This window comes from Electrophorus electricus, chromosome 15, assembly GCF_041902795.1.
Source record: "Electrophorus electricus isolate QZ-2024a chromosome 15, ASM4190279v1, whole genome shotgun sequence".
NCBI classification, from domain to species: Eukaryota; Metazoa; Chordata; class Actinopteri; order Gymnotiformes; family Gymnotidae; genus Electrophorus; species Electrophorus electricus.
The window spans coordinates 26,195,001-26,205,613 of record NC_137511.1 but is presented as its reverse complement, the minus strand read 5'-3'; the positions used below and the strand labels follow the sequence as shown (position 1 = coordinate 26,205,613).

Below are 10,613 nucleotides of genomic sequence, written 5' to 3'. Positions count from 1 at the left end.
TAAATAAAAGGTACATACACCTGTAAATATGACATACTCTTACAATATCACTTCTCCTGTATTTGTGTGAAAAACTACGTTTATAATTTATTATGATCTTTTAGAATTAGTAAACTACAGTTTATAATTTGTAGGGTTTTACTATTTCTGATATTGACTGTGTTTCTAACAGCACTTCCAGAACCCTGTGGAGCCCATGACCTCCCTCGGTGTGTGTGGCATCTGGGTTGGTGTGTGGGTTTTTCCCGCGAGCACGCTCACTCCTCCAGTGTGGCCTTGAAGGCGGAGCTAAACATGTCTTATCACCGAGTGCGGCCTTCACGCGTGTGTATAAGTTCTGTGCGGGACGTCCCGCTGCCGTCGCTGTGTCGGGGAGCAGGACCATGCTGTCAGCTGTTGCCAAGCTCTGCTGTGGAATCTCTTATCCACACTCACGCAACGCAGCAGGTAGGTCGGGTCGGGTTGGGTCGGCTCACAGTCGGATCACGGTACGCAGGGTCACAGCTGGGCTCTTTGTCTCCAGCTCTCTCAAGAGCGACAGGTTGGCAGGTCACTACTGTAAATGCAGGTGTATTTTATCAGGTGTCTTAACAAGTAACAGGGATAATTCATTAAAGGAAACAATGAATGAATGAATGAACAATGTTTTCAGCATGTTGTGTGATGTTGGTCTTAATCATTTTTATGTTCATTTGGGGGTAAAAAGTAAATTAAATTTTTCAAATAACTGTGTTTATGTGATGTTTGTGTGTCCATGATGATGGGGTTGGTGTAGTTTGTATGTCCATGGTGATGGTGTTGGTATAGTTTGTGTATCCATGGTGATGGTGATGGTGTAGTTTGTGTATCCATGGTGATGGGGATTTTGTAGTTTGTGTGTCCATGGTGATGAGGTTTATGTCGTGTTTGTGTGTGCATGGTGATGAGGTTGGTGTAGTTTGCGTATCCATGCTGATGGGGTTGGTGTAGTTTGTGCATCCATTGTGATGGGGTTGGTGTAGTTTGTCTGTCCATGGTGATGAGGTTTATGTCGTGTTTGTGTGTCCATGGTGATGAGGTTTATGTGGTGTTTGTATGTCCATGGTGATGATAGGGTTGGTGTACTTTGTGTGTCCTTGGTGCTGGGGTTGGTGTAGTTTGTGAGTTTGTATCAATGGTGATGGGGTTGGTGTAGTTTGTGAGATTGTATCAATGGTGATGGGGTTGGTGTAGTTTGTGAGTTTGTATCAATGGCGATGGGGTTGGTGTAGTTTGTGAGTTTGTATCAATGGCGATGGGGTTGGTGTAGTTTGTGAGTTTGTATCAATGGCGATGGGGTTGGTGTAGTTTGTGAGTTTGTATCAATGGCGATGGGGTTGGTGTAGTTTGTGAGTTTGTATCAATGGCAATGGGGTTGGTGTAGTTTGTGAGTTTGTATCAATGGCGATGGGGTTGGTGTAGTTTGTGAGTTTGTATCAATGGCGATGGGGTTGGTGTAGTTTGTATCAATGGTGATGGGGTTGGTGTAGTTTGTTTCAATGGTGATGGGGTTGGTGTAGTTTGTGAGTTTGTATCAATGGTGATGGGGTTGGTGTAGTTTGTATCAATGGTGATGGGGTTGGTGTAGTTTGTATCAATGGTGATGGGGTTGGTGTAGTTTGTGAGTTTGTATCAATGGTGATGGGGTTGGTGTAGTTTGTGAGTTTGTATCAATGGTGATGGGGTTGGTGTAGTTTGTGAGTTTGTATCAATAGTGATGGGGTTGGTGTAGTTTGTATCAATGGTGATGGGGTTGGTGTAGTTTGTATCAATGGCGATGGGGTTGGTGTAGTTTGTATCAATGGCGATGGGGTTGGTGTAGTTTGTGAGTTTGTATCAATGGCGATGGGGTTGGTGTAGTTTGTGAGTTTGTATCAATGGTGATGGGGTTGGTGTAGTTTGTATCAATGGTGATGGGGTTGGTGTAGTTTGTGTTTACACCTCTGTGTGGTGATGGTCTTGCAGGGCTGCAGCGCGTTGCCATGACAGCACTGGGAGAGATACCCCTCCCAGTCTGGGCCAGTCTTCTGACGTGGCCTTGGGGCAACAGTCATGTGGGTGGGTCTGCATCACACACACACACACACACACACACACACACACACACACACACACACACACACACACACACGCGTGCACACTCTCACACACACACACACACACACACACACACACACGTGCACACACACACACACACACGTGCACACTCACACACACACACACACACACACACACACACACGCGCACACACACACACACACGTGCACACTCACACACACACACACATGCACGTGCTCACACACACACACACACACACACACACACACACACACACACACCTCTTCCTTATCTTGTAAGTGTATGAAAGTAAAAGGTTCATTTCAGGCTGATTTAAACAGAAGTCACTTCCTGTTGAAACATTGCACTAAACGTCTGAGCTGTTGCCGTGGCTCTGCCGCACAGAGACGGAGGGTATGGCAGAGGGACCGAACGCCATGGAGATGGACCTGTCCTACCGGCGACAGGGTTGCAGGGCGCTACGGAAAGCCCTGGAGATCGTGCAGAGCCCAGACGGGTGGAGGACGGAACGCACCGAGGTGATGCTTCCCTCCGACACCTACACACACGCAACCGGGCTGGCCACGCCACGCCCTTCCCCAAGCTCCACACAGAGCTGTGCCACCTTCTACCTGACACATAATCATCAAAGAAACACATCGCACACACCTACACACCATCACTGTTCATATATATGTTTGTCCACATGTCGTGTTGTTTCTAGTAAGTGAGTGGGCCCTGTGTGAAACTCCAGTGGTTTAGCATTAGCGTTATTTTGTGTTTCATAACCAGAAATGTTATCCAGCGTTCTGTCTAAAGCTGACATCCTGTCTTTGTCCAGGACAGTGGTGACACCATCTATAGTAAGGTTCTTCACGGAAACCGCAAGGTGTTCAGGTTGGAGGCGGAGCTGGAGGCGGAGCCTGATGAGCTGTATGATGTGCTGTTTGTGAAGGTCGAGGAGATGCACCAGTGGAACCCGAGCATCCAGCACATCAAAGTACATAGCCACGCCCACCAACCTCTGTTTCAAAGTAGTAGACGTCTCTCAGGACACCAGACTAGTCTCTTAGTACTTTGTTCCTGTTTAAAGTCCTCAAGTTCATAGTGGAACTGATACTGTTCTATTTTCAGAAATGTCACAGAGGCTTGTCTTCATTTGCGATGTGTACTGAGGTGTGTGTTCAGGTGCGATGCGTAGAATATGGGAAACCTTATAGTCATTCACATAAGGACTTTGGTCTCACAGGTTCTCAAACACATAGGGAAGGAAACCATGGTAACACATGAAGTGTCAGCAGAGAGAGCAGGGAACCTGATTGGCCAGAGGGACTTCTTGAGTGTCAGGCATTCGCTGAAGACAGGGACATGCATTTATCTGGGCGGAGCTGCTACTCACCTGGATGCGCTCCCCCCACAGCCAGGATTCGTCAGGTAACCTGTCAATCTATGTTAGACGGCCCTGCTTGGTGAAGCAAGTCAACTGGGTGGTGAAGGGTTTGGTAGCTCTTACCAAATTCATGGGCGGAGTCTACAGGTATCAATCACGCAATCGGCTAAATACAGAAATGTCCCAATTAGTGTCATTTCATTACTGCAAAAGGTAACAGCAATGTTTTAGATTCACTCATGTGGCAAGACTGGACAGGACAGGGGAGGTTCTCCTCTACAAGGCCTCCGGAAGTTACTGCAGTGCGGCTTGTTTGTGTGCAGAGCTGAGGATGGTCCTACCTGCATTGTAGTCCAGTCTCTCCCCGGAACCCCAGGAAGGAGCAGATTTACCTGGCTCCTGAACATGAATGTGAAAGTAGGTCTCACACACACACACACACACACACACACACACACACACCCTGGGCCTGGCTTGGGTAGTGTCAGCTGCTCGTAATGACTCACCTTCTGAGTGTTGTTGGTAACAGAAACCCAAAGCTGTGATGACCAGTAGCCTAGCAACATCAACCAGGTTTCTGCCAGCCCATAATTTGCTGCTGTTGCTTGTGGTTATACCTGCGATTAGAACTGGCTCCCCAGAACAGCGGGTCTCAGTGCACTCATGATTTATGAAGACTTCAGGGTTATTCAACTAAATCAAATGTACACAATCCAATTAACAGCAAACCTCAGGTTGATAACTTACCACTAAGGGGCTTTTAAATTTAAAAAACCCCAACAGACTGGCATGTTTGGTGCAAATTTTGCATGTTTGGACCAGGTTTGGTACATGTATTGTGCAGGACCCAATGGACCAATTTTTAGTTGAAGAAAAGTGCAGAGTATGGAGTTTGGAAATGCCATCAGACATCTACTAGCCTTGTGTGCTAAGAGACAGTGCTCAGCGCTCTACACCCATGTTCTCTCTCCTGGACAGGGCTCAGTGCTCTACACCCATGTTCTCTCTCCTGGACAGGGCTCAGTGCTCTACACCCATGTTCTCTCTCCTGGACAGGGCTCAGTGCTCTACACCCGTGTTCTCTCTCCTGGACAGGGCTCAGCGCTCTACACCCGTGTTCTCTCTCCTGGACAGGGCTCAACGCTCTACACCCGTATTCTCTCTCCTGGACAGGGCTCAGTGCTCTACACCCGTGTTCTCTCTCCTGGACAGCACTCAGTTCTCTCCACATGTGTTCTCTCTCCTGGACAGGGCTCAGCACTCTACACCCGTGTTCTCTCTCCTGGACAGGGCTCAGCGCTCTACACCCGTGTTCTCTCTCCTGGACAGCACTCAGTTCTCTCCACATGTGTTCTCTCTCCTGGACAGGGCTTAGCGCTCTACACCCGTGTTCTCTCTCCTGGACAGGGCTCAGCACTCTACACCCGTGTTCTCTCTCCTGGACAGGGCTCAACGCTCTACACCCGTGTTCTCTCTCCTGGACAGGGCTCAGCGCTCTACACATGTGTTCTCTTTCCTGGACAGGGCTCAGCTCTCTCCACATGTGTTCTCTCTCCTGGACAGGGTTGGCTGCCCAAAGCCCTGGTCAACCAGGGTTTGGTTCGTAGCCAGGCTGACTTCATGGAGCACCTGAGACGGCAGCTGGCAGCGAAGGGGAGGGGCAGCGGCAAGCAGCGGGGAGGAGAGTGAGGGGGCGGAGCCACACTGCTGGGCTCAGAGCCTCACAGACTCTGCTCATTTCAGCCATGATCCTTCTGGCAGACCATCTAAAAGAGAGGAGCCCTAGGATCCTGCATTTCTGAACTCCAGCCTGCACTGGACAACACTGGACTGCACTGGACAACACTGGACTGCACTGGACTGCACTGGACAACACTGGACTGCACTTGACTACTCTGGACTGCAGTGATGCGGATTGTAAAACAGCTGTCTCCAGTGTTCAGACGCTGCTAAAGAACCAGGGCGAGTCACATTATGTGTTGAATTGGGACCAAACTCTGCACAGCACTGGAATGCTGTTGGCATGACCCATTAAATGTCTGTGCACACACACACAAAAAAACAATCAAACAAGCAAATACAGAAACAATAAAACACAGAAACAAGATCAAACAAATAAAACAAATCAAATCGTATAAACTTTTATTTTAAAATCTCAGAAGAAATCCATGTTATCAGTGCTGTGCTACTAATCAGTCCAAGGTGATTCTGATCTGATTATACAGGTATTACAGTGTGTGTGTCACTCTCTGCTTTAACACACTTAACCTTTGCTACGTTCTGAGCTTCTTGTGAGTTCACATTTGCAGATACTGCTGTTGTACGCCTGCTGACTGCCTCTAATAAAGTCCAGAAATTATGGCGAGCACTCAGTGTTGTTCATATCCTTGCTGTTGTAAGTTCACAGCTTTCTCCGAAGAAAAACGCTGGGAATATTGACTCCAGCGAACTTTCACACAAACCATCAAGCAAACTTATAGCACTGTTCTGCACTAACTGGAAGAATCAATAATAATTATATATATTTATTTTCCAGAATTATCCATTTATTTCATTCCAATGAACCCAGTATAGCCCAGTATATTCTAATGAACCCAGTATAGCCTAGTATATTCTAATGAACCCAGTATAGCCCAGTATATTCTAATGAACCCAGTATAGCCCAGTATGATTATTGTGTGAAGTACCTTGAGTTCACTTGGTCATAAATGTGTTCTATGTAAAATGTATTATTATTATTATTATTATCATTATTATTATCAATATTATTATTATCATCATTATTATCATTGTTATTATTTATTATTATTAGCATTATTATTAATATTAGCATTATTATTATGTAATATTATTACCATTATTGTTATTAATTATTATTATTAGCATTGTTATCGTTATTGTTATTGTTTATTATTATTATTATTATTATTATTATTATTATCATTTATGGAGTGCAGTTGTATGGTCATTATTACACTGATGTGTTTTCCCACTGATGCTAGACTAGTAAAATGCATATCAGTAATAATCTCATGTGTATATACAAATATTTATCAATCAAAATCAACATTTGCATTGACTGTCATTATTTACCAGCATTAAGGTCATAACTGTGTCGTGAATGAGAGCAGAATAAACCTCAGCAGCTTCACTCAGGTTGGAACCTTTATTAGTATATAGGAGCTTCATTAGCATATAGGAACTTTATTAGTATATAGAAGCTTCATTAGCATATAGGAGCTTTATTAGTATATACGAGTTTCATTAGCATATAGGAGTTTCATTAGCATATAGGAGCTTCATTAGCATATAGGAGCTTTATTAGCATATAGGAGCTTCATTAGTATATAGGGGCCTGCAGGCCAAGTGCAGGTTTAGTTCCACACGTCTTTCTGTTATAAAGGCCTTGATTACCTGGATCTGGTGTGTTAGATTAGGGTTAGAACTTGTATCCATGATATGGATATTAGATGGATGGTGTTGGAGGTATTTGGAGGTGGATGGTGCAGGAGGTATTAGATGGATGGTGTAGGAGGTATTTGAAGGTGGATGGCATAGGAGGTATTAGATGGATCATGTAGGAGGTATTTGGAGGTGGATGGTGTAGGCAGTATTGGATGGTGTAGGAGGTGTTCTGCAGAGAGTTTAGTGTTTGTACTATTAACAAAGTTCATAGTTCCAGTACAGAAGTTACATCTTGTAAAGTCCAGTTTCATAATTTGCCATGATTTCAAGTTGGTTTCCTTGATTCATTCTACCAGCTGCTCTGAGATAATGAGTTACATCCAGCTGGTTGTTCATTGCTGGTTTTGCTGAAATCTAAACGCTGCCATAGTAACTTGTTAACTTTTGCTGGAAATATGACCTGCACAGCAGTAAACCAAAAGGAAACCCAGTGATGCGCTGTGTCATTTAGGAAAGATTCTTACATTAGATATTCATTATCGGTTTTTGTGTATGCAGAGCACAAGAACATTTTATACATGTTTATTGTCATGCCAGACATGAGAGCTAATCTTGGACATGTATAAACCAACGCATTTTCTTATCCATGATTTATTCTGTGGATACGCCAGAGATTCAGTCATTTCTCATGTATGTGGGGAACAGACACAGGCCATCTGGACGCAGGATTAAATGCGACGGGGATCAGGTGGGATTGGGATGAGAGATTAAAAATTCTCCTTGTGCTTCAGTCTTTACAACTGAAAGTCACATCGTCACTGTTTTCCAGCTGTTACGAGTGAACTTCCCAATGTCTCTGTTGGGTTCACCAGAGAGAAACATGTTCTCCGAGAGAAATGGAGAGTCAGCATGGTGTCTTCACAGCCGCCCCAATGTCTTGTGAGACAGGTGGCCGCCCTGGAAGACAAACACAAACACGTAGTCAAGAAGAAAAGCTGACGGTTGTGTTTGGTTGTGTCCTTCTGTGATGACGACTCGCTCGTAACGTAGTCCACGCTGCAGGAGTGGTCCGACCCGGCCCGACCCGACAGAACAAAGGAGACTGTGTCCCTGTAACTGACTCGGTCTAGCAAGCAGTGCTGCACTCTAACCCTGGAGTGTGCAGTGCCGTCTGAACATCTGGAATGAGTGTGTAACAGCTTGACAATGGGCACAAACCTTAGCTACAGGCTAAAGACTTATAAACACACACATACACACACACACACACACACACACACACAAACAGGTAGGTTTTTTTTAAATCACCAGCCAAGGCACTTCTGTTCATTGTGTGTATTTACATGTATTTTTCATCTTCGTACAACTTAAAAATTTAATAAATATTAACATTTAAAGCTCTCATTCAAGTATATACAAGAACTATACATAGAACTGGGCAAGATGGCACATCCCTGTGAGACTGACCCAAACCAGACCCAAACTGGGACCTAAATTGGACCCAGTCTGGACCCACTTCAGCCTCTCCAAATCTGCATTCATACCCTACATGCTCCAATACTCAAATTTACATTATATACAATATTATGTCAGACACATATCAGTTTAAAAAACACAGAAATGATTATTGGTATCCTTTAAAGCACATTTGCACAGAAGCATTAACAGAAGCACAAACATTTGCTCATGCATTAAAGTGGACGTGTGTGTAATCACAGGCAAAATGGACATCGCCATGTGTGTTTGGCCCTTCAACGGCAAGATGTGGGGAACAGGGAGCACGTTTGTGACGCGGCACTTCCACGGTTTCCTCTGCTCACACCACAGTCAATACAGACGAACGGCCAAACACACGAGCGTCGAAACAGCTGGGTGGACCCGAGCCTGTGGAGGCGGGGCTACAGTATGGACGTCCCCCCCCCCCCCATTAGCCCTAGCAGCTGGCCTGGCCGTGCGTCAGGCCATACCACAGCGATGCAGTCGCCACCGTTGGACGCGTTAGTCAGAGTCATGTAGGAATCATAGCACCTTTCAGTCCGGAGAGGGTCCTTGACTTTGTTTGGGTTTCTCGCCTTCAGCAAAGGACGCTGGGGAACGCGGGATCGATGCGTGTAGTTTTTACCCTGCTGGCGTTGCCGTTAGACGACTGAGGTAACCCTTAAACGGTCTCAAGTACACGGGCATGGAGTGTTTACAAAGAAAAACAAAAGAAAACGAAAAACACAGATGGCTCCAGTGTGAGAGCAGCATTGCTTATCAGCACCGGGTCACGTAGCCTGATCATGTGGCCACTGCCGAGTTCCTGTCGGAGGAGCCTGTCTCAGCTTCGGCTGAGCCGCCCTGTCCTGCCTGACTCGATGGTGGCAGAACTAAAGTGCTGTTGCGAAGTTCCGTCCTGTCCAAGTCCTGAGATGGCCAGCTGGTGGTGTTAGAGCTAGCGCTCTGCTCTGGAGGTAGAGGTGAACTGAAGCGCTCCAAGGCCAGGGAGGCGCCGGCTAGGGCCGGCCCAGGAGACGCCGTCTTAGCTGGGGAGGTGCTGATGGGTGTGAGGCTGGTAGCTGCTGTGGTCCAGCCCGGCACAGTGGAGCGCGGGTTCCTATAAGCCGCCGTGCGGGTTGGTGGAGAGGGCGAGGTCGACAGGACGGAAGGCTCAGGGCTCGAGGCAGGACGTCCACTGAAATGAGGCAGCAGAGGGACAGAGGAGTAGAGAAGAGGTGTTGCCGTGGCAACGGTCACCTTCTTGTTACAGGACTCGCAACACAGCTTGTTATAGCCAGGGATGGAACAATACCGGGCCAGGATCTCCATCTGACAAAAGATGGACTTATCGCCTAGGCAAGGCTCGTCTGAGAGGAAGGACAGAGGGAGGGAGGGACAGAGAGAAAGAGCACTGTTTGAGTTAGTGTTGTAAGAGCACTGTTTGAGTTAGTGTTGTAAGAGCACTGTTTGAGTTAGCGTTGCAGGAGCACTGTTTGAGTTAGCATTGCAGGAGCACTGTTTGAGTTAGCGTTGTAGGAGCACTGTTATTTATTGTTGCAGGAGCACTGTTTGAGTTAGCGTTGTAGGAGCACTGTTATTTAGTGTTGCAGGAGCACTGTTTGAGTTAGCGTTGCAGGAGCACTGTTTGAGTTAGTGTTGTAGGAGCACTGTTATTTAGTGTTGCAGGAGCACTGTTTGAGTTAGCGTTGTAGGAGCACTGTTATTTAGTGTTGCAGGAGCACTGTTTGAGTTAGCGTTGTAGGAGCACTGTTATTTAGTGTTGCAGGAGCACTGTTTGAGTTAGCGTTGTAGGAGCACTGTTTGAGTTAGTGTTGCAGGAGCACTGTTATTTAGTGTTGCAGGAGCACTGTTTGAGTTAGCGTTGCAGGAGCACTGTTTGAGTTAGTGTTGCAGGAGCACTGTTATTTAGTGTTGCAGGAGCACTGTTTGAGTTAGCGTTGTAGGAGCACTGTTTGAGTTAGCGTTGCAGGAGTACTGTTTGAGTTAGCGTTGCAGGAGCACTGTTATTTAGTGTTGCAGGAGCACTGTTTGAGTTAGCGTTGTAGGAGCACTGTTATTTAGTGTTGCAGGAGCACTGTTTGAGTTAGCATTGTAGGAGCACTGTTTGAGTTAGCGTTGTAGGAACACTGTTTGAGTTAGTGTTGTAGGAGCAATGTTATTTAGTGTTGCAGGAGCACTGTTATTTAGTGTTGCAGGAGCACTGTTTGAGTTAGCGTTGTAGGAGCACTGTTTGAGTTAGCGT

The 10,613-nt window shown here is 46.2% G+C and overlaps 2 protein-coding genes across 8 annotated transcripts in view; one reads left to right on the top strand and one right to left on the bottom strand.

The window, feature by feature from the left end:
• The first annotated feature begins 236 nt into the window (after positions 1–236).
• Positions 237–5,834, top strand: star2 (steroidogenic acute regulatory protein 2). 3 transcript variants are annotated; one of them, XM_035533221.2, is made up of 7 exons: positions 237–447; positions 1,984–2,076; positions 2,482–2,615; positions 2,918–3,076; positions 3,326–3,510; positions 3,790–3,883; positions 5,030–5,834. In XM_035533221.2, the coding sequence occupies exons 1-7, from the start codon at positions 384–386 to the stop codon at positions 5,153–5,155; spliced, it is 855 nt and encodes a 284-aa protein (XP_035389114.2). In that variant the 5' UTR covers positions 237–383; the 3' UTR covers positions 5,156–5,834. The 3 variants fall into 3 exon arrangements, with proteins under 3 accessions (XP_035389114.2, XP_081554008.1, XP_035389115.1); XM_081697882.1 differs by having other exon boundaries at positions 409–447; positions 2,923–3,076; XM_035533222.2 differs by lacking the exon at positions 237–447 and having other exon boundaries at positions 1,404–2,076; positions 2,923–3,076.
• A 1,490-nt stretch (positions 5,835–7,324) lies between these two features.
• The window catches only part of adamts14 (ADAM metallopeptidase with thrombospondin type 1 motif, 14), a 53,929-nt gene continuing 50,640 nt past the window's right edge, over positions 7,325–10,613 (bottom strand). For 2 of the 5 annotated variants that reach the window (XM_035533805.2, XM_035533806.2), the window contains exon 22: positions 7,852–9,717. In XM_035533805.2, coding sequence (XP_035389698.1) covers positions 9,152–9,717 — 566 coding nt within the window. In that variant the 3' untranslated portion in view covers positions 7,852–9,151. Of the gene's footprint in view, positions 7,829–7,849; positions 9,718–10,613 lie in introns of those variants that run through there. The other 3 variants (XM_081697485.1, XM_081697487.1, XM_081697486.1) reach the window with 3 other exon arrangements.

Excerpts from the sequence above, each read along its gene's own strand:
- star2 (XM_035533221.2), top strand. The coding sequence starts at position 384 with ATGCTGTCAGCTGTTGCCAAGCTCTGCTGTGGAATCTCTTATCCACAC. Across the intron at positions 448-1,983 it reads ACACTCACGCAACGCAGCAG|GGCTGCAGCGCGTTGCCATG; the intron begins GTAGGTCGGGTC and ends ATGGTCTTGCAG. Across the intron at positions 3,077-3,325 it reads CGAGCATCCAGCACATCAAA|GTTCTCAAACACATAGGGAA; the intron begins GTACATAGCCAC and ends TTGGTCTCACAG.